Consider the following 14184-nt stretch of genomic DNA (forward strand, 5'->3'; position numbering starts at 1 on the left):
ATAAATATATGCATTTTCTGAATTCCAGAACTGTTTTTATTTTCGTTTCAAAGGAAGAATCCCACCGGCTTGACATGTTTCTGTGGATGCCCGTGTTATTGGAAGGTGTTTAGACGCAATTTCAGCAAACTTGACAGAACAATTGCGAAAAGGAGCAGCTGTAGGAGAGGCACCGTGTGGCGTTCGAAGTTTTATCCCAGAAAATTCACGGGTATATGGAGAAGATTAAAAATAAAGTTGCTCACTCTATCGGATTATCTCAATAATGGCTAATTAGTAGCTTCAGAAATGGTTCCAGCAACCATTCGCTCGGGAGTGCAGATTTCTTTACTGGGTTCTGTTGCCTTATTTTAATGAGAAAGAACTCGTGAAAATGCGACTAACTTCAAATGAAAGAGCGCTAGAGATAAGAAATTTGTAACATTCTTTATACTCAGACATTATTTATTTTTTCACAAAAACATATTGAAAATTATCGTCATAATTACGTCATAAACGGAGCATGATGTGCTACGTTCGAAAACACTGCCTTCAACGTGTTGGGAGTGAGTTGGATGTGTTGCCTTTTCGTTTCTTCTAGAGTGCGTGGATTTTTCTTGTAGGAATCCTTTGACATAGACCCACAAAAAGAAGGCTAGTGATGACAAATCTGTTGAATATGGTGTGCCATACTCCTAACAAGGGGGAAAAGCTTGACTGTAGACGCTCATGAAATATATGACTTGTTACGCAGTCTTTACTTGAACAGCTCCTTTCCTTCTCGATGAGGTATCCCAGGATATAGACATGTCGGTGTGCCACTGCGTAGTTATAGTTTCTCTGGTCTTTGCACACCGCACAACCTTCATAAGATCTAGAGGTTTCCCGTGTGGTTTTTCCGCACACCACAGACAATTAACGAGTATTCTGAATTTACGTATCCAGTCAGATCAAACAACGCTCATCAACCATCCTCATTAATTTTTTCATTAACCATCCTCAGTCTGGTGACAAAGGTTGCTGCATGACAACTGCTCTATAACATTCCAGTTTGTTTTGCAAGGCTATGTAGTGGCTTAGGCTGACTTGTTGCGCCTCCGTAGCCAGATGGGCAGGAGCAGCAGTGCTTAGCACATGCTTCTTGATTAGACCGGGATTCGAGCCCGTGCCCACCAAATACGGAGGATGCGGAAAGGTCAGAGAATGACCACCGCACATCCCCGGAGCAATATGGCCTTAGTTGCTAATGCTCCTAAAAACCAAATAGCAAACAAACAAGCTGACTTGTTACCAGCTTCTTCCTAACGTTCCTCAGTTATGAGTCAATGTGCGAACACTACTCACACCATTCCCATCACCCTAAACATTTTCGCAAGCTTCCTTATCGCAGATTTTGATGGTGCCATACGACATCGAAGTTGGCTACAAAAATCGCACTGATAATTTTAAACGGCTTGTTCTCGAGATAGTGTTCCGCCTTGAACGCACGCTCTATGTTGAACGGTCAGTTTCATAGTTTTACTAGTTATCGACAGATGGCGACACCATGTACAAAAATAAAGAAATAAAGAATATTGACCTCTATTTCATGGCCCTTTCGCAATGTGAGAAAACTACTGCCTTGTATCTCTCACTAATAACAAACGCGTCTTAGATTTAATCCTTGTTATAAACAACTTTTTGAAACCCAGTAATATACATGCAACCTTTCTCCTTGAACACATTGAATATAATCAGATTTCTCTGACGTAACATGGGGAATTCGACTGCTTTACCTCTCTTCATTTATATCGAGCATTAATTAGGTTTCGTCTTGACTACGGTGCTCCTATTGACGGCTATGCGCGAAGGGGCGCCCTCCACTGGCTCAGTTCTATCCAGCATAGTGCCTTCAGAATCGCACTACGTGCTTTTCTAACATCACCAATTCAATGTCCGCATGTAAGATACTAATGAACCCCCCACTTGACCTTAAAAAGAAAAATGCTTCTCAATTTATTTAACAGAAATACGGAGTCTTCCCTTCCATCTCATTTGGCACTCAGAGGATAAAGCATTATAAGACGCAAGCCTAACGAAAATAAAACCTACTAGAAATTGATTATAGGAATATGTACAGTAATAATGTACTTCTGGAGATTAAACCTCCGATCTCCATGGTCTACTTAAATTTCTCCCCGTGATGACTACTTCCATCAATGGAAGAAACTCCCTACCAAATCACAATATCCTATAACTGCATGCAATCCGAACCATGTATCAGGAGATTCTCTGTCCTTTGCCTTTATACCTACGGCTCTAAAACGGATAACTGTAACAATTCCTACGCGCCTGCATTCTCACGGTAGGATTTTCGATTGAACGTGACATATACACTGCCCAGAGTGTAGAATCAGTGTGAAAAATCATCGTCTCTCTAAATAGCAGAACATAATCTGTATTGTTGGAATAAACTTTCACCTACTCTTGTGCAAGGATGGGTATTATCCAAATTCGAGTAGGAATTGAACAAATACTTGAAATAAATTGTTAAATGAAGTGAGGGAAGTTGACTGATTATTATTATTTTTTTTTCCCTGATTCAACATAAGCTTGAATCTTTACATCATTTTTCGATACTAATTCTGACTCCTTGAGTAGTGCAGGTGCATTACAAAATAAATCTTCAGTCGTTCATCCAATCTTGAGAGAGAGAACGAACGATTATATTTTGATTCCAAGTAACGCACATTCCTGGGAATTGGAATGAAGGCACAGATCAAACAGTGAAAACGCTCCAAGTCCAATTTAAGGACTACCAGTCTGTCATACGAAGAGTCATGTGGCACAATATGGCCTAAGATGCTGGTGCGCCGCAAACAAACAGCAGTGCCATAATTGGCAGAAATCTGGCAAGCCCAAATAAATAATAGGCACCAGCAGTTATTAAATCTGGCTTCCAACTGAATAGGCAAGTTGTCTTGTTAGAACACGTATTGGTCAACGATTCGATGGATCATGTCTTCTCACCGATATAGTTGTCTTCGGCGTATTAGGTGCAATACCTTTTGCAGTAGCTTTTCCTTTCTTTCATCCCCCCCTCCCCAGAGAAACTGCCTGAATAGGTGTAGCACAGAAATATTATACGTAATAATCATATACATAGGAGCTTGTACAGCAGCGAGTCACTGTGAACAATGGAGGTATCCGCAACTATTTTTTTGGACTAGAGATATCTGTTGCTAAAAGTTTTTCAGAATCACTTTGCATCCTAATCGTACCCCTGAATATTACTCGTGATTCTGCGTAAGATGGGCACTGAAGACAATGTTCCCATCTGTACACAAAAACATGTATGAAGTGTGTGTGCCTCTCAGAAAATGCCCATTATGGCATGCCGTTGAAATAGGTCCATTATGTAAGGAGGTGGTCACAGTCCACTTCTGCCTGATGGAAGCATCGCAGCAGGAAAATATTACAACTCTCTCAAAATTACTGAATTTATAAAAAATATATATATATTATTAGCTTGTACTTATTTTTCTTTTCTTTGTTTTTTTTTTCGCTTTTTAGTTAATTTTTGATGTTAATCCTTCTCTGTAAAACAATGCCGATAAATAAATGTTATTGTTACATCTGTAATTTTCATTTTGCCACATATGGTAGCGCTTGTGCAGGAAAATCAGTATTGTTACTGTGTTCTTGCAATGTTTTATTGATGCCCATTACAAAAGTGTCCAACTACATAGTCAGTGCGATTTAAAAATACGTGTACTTTTCTAAATGCCGTAGTTTAGAACGATAATGCTTGGGAATTCAGTCATTAATTAAATTTTGCTTCCTCATTAGTTTAATTATGATGAAAAATGTTTCATGCAAACAAAGCCCTACCATACAAGCTTTACACGTTTCATTTTCCACTGTTAATTAATTTTTAATAAAGAACCGTGTGAAGAATGCATGCTAATTAGCTCCATGCAAAGAAGCCCGGTTGCAAAACACTGCCAGCCCATCTTACAGAGTTCAGACGCTGTTCACTGGGCAGAAGATTGGGTAATTCAAACTTTATTTTATTTATTTTTTCTTTATAAGTTTAGCTCTCCCCTCTAAGGTATTTTGGAGAGTCATTCTTGCATCAAATACTCTCGTACCGGAGGAAGCAAGGGAGATCCACAGGAAAGTGGTCTTTGTTTCACATTAATTACTCTCATCTGCTGGATTATAGCAGCTCATCAATCAAAGGCTGTCACAAGACTTAATGCTGTATAAATTACTGTGTGTGTGTGTCCCATTCGAGCAGAGGTGACGTTCTGGTACCATTGCTGACGTGCGCTTTTCACACATGAAAACGTTTCCCTTCTAATCCATGATTTATAAACTTTGCTAAATGGCGCAAGTTAATAATGTGTTTTTCTTACCTACTGTAAGAAATTATTTCAGCTCCATAATTTGGAATGTATGGTGATTAAAACCAACAAACAATAGCTGCTGGCAGAGGTTTAAAGGTGAAATATTGGAATTCGGATTTTGTTTCTTGCTTGAGCCATCCTTTCCTTATAAACGATTCTTTGAAATTTGGTCACATAATATTAATGCATATCATTTAAATATGTGTTAGATTAAAGGATGTAGCCATTCTTTATTGCTTCATTTGTTTCCCATTAATAATCGCCATATCATACTTTGCTTTGTCCTCCATAACGGTATAGTGAGTTCGTCACTTCACTCTTTTGGATAGTTGTGAGTTCAAAGACTGGAGGACTTCTTAAAGGCCTCTTCAATCGAGGCTGTCAATCTCGGGCGGAGGGATGTACAGAGTTTTCTCCCGTCGAGTTATTCTGGTTTTTCAGTCTAAGTTTGTACACATAATGCATAATAAAGATTACATTTATTGTCATATGAACCTGTGCACTATGACCTAGGTAGTCGATGTGCCAAGTAACGACCGACCAACTGTTCGTTTTATTCTCATTTATAAAAGTAATGATGTGTAATGTGTCTTGACACTATTGAAATACATGATACTGTACAAATTATGTATCAAAATATGTAACCCACTAAGCTCAAATGCTTTACAGGGGTAAAAACTGAATCCACAAATAAACGTACGGGTTAGTGCAATCGCATCGTTTTAATTACATCTCATATTGTGAAAACCTTCACAACGAGTTGCCACGATAATGCACTACCTCGAATAAGTAACGCTTCACCAATTCTCAGCGGATACCACCACCACCAGGCGGCACCGTTTCAAAGCTTTTTGGGCCTCTCTTCGGTGGGTGGGCAGATACGCTGGTGTTGCAATCGTGGCAACTCAGTTATGAAGTATGCCTCCATAATATGAGCCGCCTCCGTAGCCAGGTGGGAAGGAGCAGTAATACGTAGCACACGCTTCTTGATTAGACCGGGGTTCGAGCCCGTCACCACCAAATACGGAGGATGAGGAAAGGTCAGGGAATGACCACCGCATTTTCCGGAGCAATATGGCCTTAGTTGCTAATGCTCCTAAAAACCAAAACAACAACAATCCATAATATGAGAGATACCTGATGGTGCCAGTCTCCAGCCTGATTACTGCACACACCATCAGGTATCTCTCATATTATTGAGGCATACTTCATAACTGAGTTGTCACGATTGCAACACCAGGGTACCCACCACCCACCGAATAGGGGCCGAAACGGCGGATACCACCACCGCTAGGTGGTGGTATCCGCCGTTTACTTATTACTTATTATAGAAGACTATTACTTATTACTTATTATACTTATTATAGTATTACTTATTATACTTATTATAGTATTACTTATTAGACTATTACTTATTACTTATTATAGAAGACTATTACTTATTCTCAGCGGATACCACCACCTAGCGGTGGTGGTATCCGCTGAGAATAAGTAATAGTCTTCTCCATTGGTGAAACGTTACTTATTCGAGGTAGTGCAATATCATGGTAACTCGTTGAAAGTTTTCACAATGAGATATAATTATAACGATGCGATTGCACTAACCTGTACGTCAATAAACTCCCATGTAGCTTGAGGCTTTTGACCAAGAATGCCTTTCAGTATAAATAAATATCCATTTCACTAAGTTTAACAGCTTACTGTACTGTACATTCATCCCAGAAATGTTCGTGTTAGGAAAAATTTAAAAATGCTTGCCTCTTCTGCTCATTTTCATGGAAGTAGGGCAACATTCAGCACTGTTATTCTGTATCCCATTAATGATCGCTGTCTCATATTTTTCTTTCAGTAAACTTGAACTTCATTTCTGAAAGTTTCGAAACTTAGTTTTAGATTCTCCTGCAGTTGTTACCTGTCATTCTGTATATTATTGAATTTTCTTCTATTCAGGTAAATAAAATTAAATGTCCGTATTTAAAATTCGTTATACGTAGTAGCATTGCAACTTTTTTTTTTTTTTTTTTTTCCGTAGTCAGTAAACGTATTAAAGCGTACGAAGTAATTGTTCTCTAGTTTGAAGTAACTATAAATCCACCCCATCCCATATTTGGCGAATGTTTCATTGCTTTTGAATCTTTTCCTCCCACCCAAACACAGCGTATACTAGGCTTTTCTATACTATTCAAGATTCAAGAAAAGGCACAAGTAATAGCAGTTAAGACTGCTTGTTTCTCTCCCCTTTGTGCACTGTGAAGCTCAAATTTAAAGCAATCGCCGTTTCCCTTGTGTCTAATCAACTAGCATTGTTCTGCCTTTGATAAGTTTGCTTTCAGCATCTGTTGGTTGAGCCTGGGTCTGACACCAGTAATGGACTGGTTTATTGAGTTGGGGAAACCCAGAATTGTTCAGTCTCTTGAAAGGCGACGACCACATTACGCTGGTCATTCAGGGAAGAGATAAGCTCCCTTGAGCCCACACGTGACTTGCTTCTCTACGCAGGCTTCCTGTGGCTTTAATGCTACGAGATTGCTTTCAAAGCAAGGTTATGAGGTAGTGTGCCGTATTTTTATTTGTTTTTCTCGCAGTTCTCTTACAATCGTGATGCGGTTCGAAGTAAAGATTTTATTCCGTAGATCGTCTAATTGCATTATAATTAATGAATTATTTGTGTGTAAAAAATGCCGCCTAAAATTTTAATTTAGTAGATTTGAAGAGCATAACGTGTTTTAAATGCATTACATCGTTTTTCTTCTTCTAAACTTGATTTTTATCAGATTTTGAAAGAGTGTTTACTTCTTTAAACACATGTCAGAGGTATACAGTTTAGATCTTTTTTGCAACTGATCCTTATCAGTCAGCCATCTATTACATTCGTTTGCTTTAATGATTCCTTTGAGTTGAAACATATGAAACTACTTGCTTTAAAATTATAATATCAGTGTACATTTCCTAAACACATTCCACCGATTCGTTGGTGTTGGATCGGTGAGTTCTAGAAAATTTCCACCCGAATTATGCGGGAGAGGGGGATCGGGGTGAAGGTAGTGTGCCTTGCATTTTCAGATTATTTATAGGTGTCTACCGACCGTTTCATTTCACGCTTTGCAGCCACATATTAAGCTCGCATGTGATCTGCAGCAATCGCGTGTAAGGTGGTCGCAAGGTGCTCGCCATAATTATTATTATGGCGGACACCTTGTGACTACGAATTTAGCACTAAAAAAAAAAAAAAAAAGAGGGGATGCTCCTTAAAGTCCTGGGTATTTGAACCTGCCTTTCTTTTTATGTGAGGCATATTTGTTGTTTGTAGAAATATCCAACGCTTCGATTTATGCTTCGTTTACACGAACCATAAATCGGAATGTGTGAATTTTTTCACAAGGTGAGTGACAATTCCATTTTGGCTTGTCACCACGGGAAATGATAAAATTAAAACAAAAAGTTCTGAATAGTTCGTATCAGTTTAAAATTTAGCTTTAGGTCGCAGGGACGTTGTGCGCAGAAGTAACTTTTTGAGAACTTATTGCCCTGGGAGCTACTTGCACTTTCCTTTGGTTTCGTACAGGTTGGGATTAATTTGCGCTTTATTTTGAAACATCGTAAGTTTTTGTTGGCTTCGTTTCAAAGTGACAACATAGATTGTCAGACGTAGTGCGTGTGCCAGTGCACTTTAGAAGAATATATTCTGGCAAGAGAGGTGAGGAAGAAACAAGTTGCTGTGTGTATTCGCACAAGGGGTGGGGGGTTAAAGAAAACTTGAGTTGAAAGTGGAAAAGCTTCTCCAGTTTGACACTTTGAAATTTTGTATAATCGATTTTGGGATAATTCTCGGGAGTGGGGTGGATTTTTATTTTTAGATCGACTGGTGTTGTAAAATCTATTTTAAATGTAATTAACATATGGCGTATTCTCTCTTCTTTAAACTGAACATCTTTAATATTCCTCTGATAGTGACGGACTTCTGTGGTCTTTCATTAACCGAGTTCGCTGTTGAGCGATCTGCTCTATTTGTGTCGCATCGTAGACTTGAGTTTCCTAAGTTAAATTTATGGGTTATTAAAACTTGACCCACTTTGTTTTATTTGAACTAAGTGTAACTCTAGACCACCGTGATTTTTCTGTTCGTTCGTAGCGAAGCGCTTGACCGCTATGATGAATGGCAAAGCACAGTAATTTACTTCTTATTTACTCCGTGTCGGCCATGTTTTTTGATTGGAGTCGCTGCACGCTATCTTTTAGTTACCATACACCAGTAATTTATGATGTAAAGGTCTCGTCTGAGCACTTCAGAAGGGACAATAATTAATTAGTTTCTGTAATAAGATCTTTCCCACTGTCGTTAATTCTCAAGAGGTCGTTAGCCTCAAGGCAATTTGATGTGTGATCGAATATGATTGTATCCTTAGCTAATCTAAATTGCCGTTGGGTTCTTCACTAGGGTCACTGGAACATAGGAAACCATTCGCTTTCTCCGTGATCCGGTTTATGTATGAGATTTTTATGCAGGCTAACTTGAGGTGAGGGGGAGACTACATCGAATAGCTTAGCAAATGTTAAAGGAGCGTAAATACAGTAAGATTCTCGAACGAATGAAATCTTATCTTAAGATAAATTTTTTATGATTTTTCTACATTAATTAAAACCCTGTGAGATTTTCAGAAAACAGAAGCATGAATCATTAACACTATCTTCACAAAATGTTCCTATTTCTTCCTGATGACGAGATAGTAATTACCTTGCTGAAAAGTTAATTAAGATTTTTTTAAGTCGATACTTAAGAGTGGGGTATCACGTTATCCGAGTTTAATGTTCCATATCGTCATCAAGAAGTATGGAAAGAACTTGTCTGTTTATCCTTTGTTGATCTGTTTGATCTCAACATAACACCAGCTTAGCTATTGTAATAAACTTCTACGATGTGGTTTCTCCAAGATTCTTTCTCTTCTAAACTTAACGATGTTCTTTCAGCAGGCTCGAAAATTGAGAATTCTTCCGACTTAATGACCTGTAAAATTGCCTGTTCTTGGTCAGTCGGTGCACTGCTGATGATGCCATAATGTTGGTAATGATGGCCTAACCTCAAAGTTTGGAGAGTGGCGAGGGAGATTTTATACACCATTTCCGCCGTAAACCAAACACTGATGTTCTGTCAGTCACTCTCTGCATCAACAGCAACTTTCTTTTCACCTGTCCTTGAAGTGACACACAGAACCTATTGCTTCGATGCTTCGATATTTGTGATAGTGTGTACTCTTATAATATTATTCATTTTTTATCGGTACAGTATTTGTTACTGTTTTACGTCATTCTTAGTGCAGTTGGGTTGGTTCTGTACATTGTTGGTTTCTACAATCATCATTTTGTGTGGTTTTCGGCATGGCAAGTGCTGTATAACGCTTGAAATATTTTTAAATTCCCCTGGCTTTCTAATAATGTTTATGTTTTTAGGTTTTAAAGATCATGTGAAATCCCCTTCGTCGAGATTAGTTGTTGGACGACATGTTTCCAGTGGAACAGGCCTTTTCGATCTTCTACAGCCAAGGATAAAGCTACCGAAACAGGGCAGTTATAAGCTTTTTTGAGTCTGTGATGTATTTGTAAAAAAATGTACAAAGAAAATAAATTGTGTTTTTTTTTACGTGTCATTTATTTGTTACTGAAAGAATCCATTAGTTATGTTTGTTTTTTATATTTAAAAGTTTCTTTATATATAAATTTTTTTAAAAATAAATCAAGCTACTCTTATGTGTAAATTTAGTATAAATAATCATAATCATTCTGGAGTAAAATTTTCAGAGGTGCATGCCGAAAGTCGTTGAAGTTGGAACTCAGAAAATGTTATCTTTTATGTTTACTTTCGACAGAATCCACCGTAATGTTACAGCCTTATCTCCTTATCTGAATGCCTGAACAGCGTCCTGGCCCATTTAAACACAAGTAAAGATCTGCAAATATCCTACGGCTCTGTACTAAATGCTTTCGGCTTGGCGCTAACAGGAGACATAACTGGAAGGCTAACTTTTGCTTCTGTTTTATACGTATTTTAATGCTTTTACTAATGACCAGTGCTACAAATTGAACGATATATTTACGTCTTCGCAATTCAGAATAAGTGTACCGAACCCTACCGAATGTTTCTAGATTATAAAACAGCTATTTTCTGGTCTCAATGTTCGGAGAATGCCATTATTCCAAGTACTGTATTTTAGAAACCGTTTACAATATCTCTTTTCTGCCGTTCGCATATCTTTACAACGACAGATGACGCTTTATTGTTCTTACTTCAACAGCCGGCCACTGAAAAATTTGGGCAATAACTCCTTAGTGCGCATTTTTATGTGCGTTTATGGGCAAAAGTATCATTCTCTTAAAAAGTGGGTCCGACTCTTTGCACTACTTTAAACCGCATCTCAGGAAAGTTAGCTTCTTAAACACGAATTTATCAAAAACATGAAGCAGTTATGAATATAACAGACTTAGTTTTTTTTTTTTTTTTTTTTGTTAGCTTATAATTGATCTTAGTGATTAGAGAATAGGCCACTGCAGGACAAAAAAAAGTTTTTGATTGCCTTCATGATTTTTTATGAATTATGTTTTTTGTGAGCCTCGCCCCTGCCTTTGCTACTCAAGTTTTTGCCGCCCTTATAAAGACTTTAATTATACTGGTCTGCATAGATTGTTTCCAAAATTCATTATGCTTTTGGGTGTATTTTAGTGCTAATTCTAAAATCCAAATCGTTTTTACCTATCACGTACAGCTTTTTTAAAAGCAGTAAGAATTGTTTACTTAGAAACAAATTATATGTAAACAAATTCAATCTGTGTGGTATAGGTATAGACGTGTTTAAACACGCAGAGACCTGCAAGTCAGGTAGCATTTCAAAGACATAAAAATGACGTTGCTTTTGTTGAAAAGTCCAAACATATTTTGCTACATCTGTTATGAATTGTGTGGCGAAATAAAGGTAGCAGCATATAACATTATTTGTGAACAATGTATATGCCTCATATTTTGGAATATTGGGTGACTAAGATAAAAGTAGCACCCCCCCCCCATAAAGTATACCGTATATGTGTGGTAAAAAGAAAGCCATGACATTTGCCACTCTCGTGGTGTACCATGGAAGAAAAAGTAACAGGTTATAACGCGATGAACAAGCAGAGAATTGTGTATAATTGTGTACCCAACGACATTACCAGTACTTCATGGACCTGAACTATTAGTATCACCCCAACCAGTTGTTCTTGATATGCCAAAAGGTCGCGATTCTGACACTGAATTTGTGATCTAGAGGATGATGTAAACCATTGTAACGAAAAATTTAAAATTCTGGAGTAAACAGCTGTTTACTCAAAGTGAACTCGACGATCTCGTCAGAAATTTAAATTTAACCCAAAAGGTCCGAAGACTGAAATCTAAGAATCTACTGGCCAGAGGATTTGGAATTTTCTACTGATCTACAGAATAGACTATTTATTGAGGTTCGTCGAAAAGAAAATCTCAATGAGTTCTCCTTCCTTTATAATGGAAATAAGTATGCATCCATTCCTATAAACCCATACAGGACATTTGAAAAAATACGAGAAAATGGCTTCTTTTGGAAGAAATTTATTACAAGGATCGATTAGCTAGTATGTGGAGATTTTCAAGTTATTGGTCTACCACTCAGCCAACAACATGGTTACACAAAAATGCCTTGCTTTCTGTGCGAGTGGGATAGTTGTGCAAGAAGTGAACACTGGGAAAGGAAAGTGTGGCCACCAAGACAATCTCTGACACCAGGTTCAAAGAACATTAAAGACGACCCACTAGTAGATCCAAGTACTGTTGCCTCCTCTGCATATGAAGCAGTTCGTCCAAGCCCTGAATAAGTAAATACATAGTTTCAAGTATGTTTATTTGCACTGCATTCCCGTCGCTTACATACGGAAAAAATATAGAAGGAATTTTTGTTCGACCTCAAATCCGCAAACTGCTACTGTAACTGTATTTTAAGAATCCATGAACCAAACTGAAAGAGACATTTGGACTGGATTTAAAAATGTGCGCATTTTTTTTTTTTTTTTTGGAAAACAGTAAACACCCAAATTATGAGACGAACGTGAATAACATGCTGGAGAAGTTGAGAAAACTAGGCTCCAATATAAGCGTTAAGGTACGCTTACTGCACTCTCATCTCACCCATTTCCCAAAAAATTAGGTAATTTAAGTGAAGATCAAGAGGAAAAAATCCATCAGGATATAAAAGAGATGGAAAAAAAGAGACCAAGGCGAATTGAATGCGAGTATAATAGCTGCTGCTCCTGCTGGATGCTAAAAAGAGGAACAGCCACCGAAACTAGCTGCCTGAGGAAGTCAAAAAGGCACAAATTTAACCCAGCCTAGTGTGAGATATACTTAACAGGAGGAAGTTGCCTTTGATATTTCCGTATTGTTTTTTATAAAAATAACCTGTTTTTAAAATCCGTAAAAATATAAAATAAAATATTTTCATTTTTTATTATTTGTAAAACGTCTAACTTTTTCAAGTAACTTTTGAAATTTCCATTAAAAATGTAGTTCAGATTTCTTATCAGCAGTAAAACAGAAGGAACTTTTATTAAAATGCAGATCGGTGTTATTTATTCGATATGAGACCTCCGAATTGCCCCTTGTATTTTTAAGTTTGTTATAAAAAAGGCTGTCACTATTTTCATAGAAATCTGACTCAAAGCTTTCGCGCATTCTTAGAAGATTCTATTGAAAAAAACACACAATGAAAAATAACAACAACATACATACACTGTTTGGACTCCTGTCTCATCCATAGTCAGAAACCTTTCAGAGAAAGTTGTTGGATCTGCTTGAAAATGATGCAAATGCTCGCTTGACAACTCTTGTGCGTTTGATCAGATGTCAACAATTTTGGGATCCTTCGTGGTGAAACATTTTTCATGGCGGAAACCTCTGTTATGTAGTACACACGTTCAGATGAGATGTCCAAGACGCTGGCAACGTACCGAACTGTCACTCATCATCAGATCATGCACACTCAATAACTTCTGGAGTGAAAGCCGAAGCAGGTCTTCCACAGTGTCGGTCATCCTCCAGGCTGTCCTTCCCTCGTTTAAATTCTGCTGCCCTCTTCTTAACCATGGAATAGGAAAGGGCATTCTCCCCAATGTTTTAACCATATCTTCATGAATTGTCTTTGGCGTTAGTTCCTTTTTTTCTCAAATATTAGATGACAGCACGGTGACTGATTTTGTCTGCCTTTCGTTATTCACGCAACTTTGATTTCAGGACCTGTAATTAATTTGTAATTTGCGTTGTTATAATTTTAATATTTTATAATTGTGCTAACTTTAAATTGTTATGGCCGTCATTTTGTATTTCTACAATCGTTTCTTGAAAATGCAGTGAGGTTGTTAGGTTTTTTTATTTGAGAAGAAAATAGTGTGATTTGAATTCCTTATAAGTTAAAATTAATGTCTTGTGGTTGTTGTATGTTCCTGTGCTTACTAAGTTTAATTCATAATAATTGAAACTAAAAGGAAAATTGTTAGAGGAAGGGGAAGGAGGATAAAATTGGATCCTTTCCCCCACTACCTTCAAGAGTACCTAGGTCACATGCATACGAAGATAACATATACCAATTTTATAAAGGTAAAAGTGCAAAAGTCAGTGTAACAACAAGAGTAGAAGCTGTTCTAAATTTAAGTGCAGGTGCTAGTACAGCTAATCCTTCAACCCAGGTAGATGATAGATTGGTGGTTTCTTCTAATAATCAGATAGATATTGTTGACCAAGGAGTACAAATTGAAGAAATAAGAGGGG

At 37.6% G+C, this 14184-nt stretch overlaps 2 protein-coding genes across 2 annotated transcripts in view; one reads left to right on the forward strand and one right to left on the reverse strand.

The window, feature by feature from the left end:
- Window positions 1-9949, forward strand: part of Polr1A (RNA polymerase I subunit RpI1) — a 476971-nt gene extending 467022 nt beyond the window's left edge. The window contains exon 33 of the mRNA XM_090382924.1: window positions 9816-9949. Coding sequence (XP_090239050.1) covers window positions 9816-9949 — 134 coding nt within the window. The remainder of the gene's footprint in view (window positions 1-9815) is intronic.
- Window positions 1-14184, reverse strand: part of LOC150079024 (cytosolic carboxypeptidase 6) — a 591251-nt gene that overhangs the window by 78491 nt on the left and 498576 nt on the right. The window lies entirely within an intron of this gene.

This window comes from Mastigoproctus giganteus, chromosome 10, assembly GCF_048544385.1.
Source record: "Mastigoproctus giganteus isolate SK-2022 chromosome 10, ASM4854438v1, whole genome shotgun sequence".
Classification (NCBI taxonomy): domain Eukaryota; kingdom Metazoa; phylum Arthropoda; class Arachnida; order Uropygi; family Thelyphonidae; genus Mastigoproctus; species Mastigoproctus giganteus.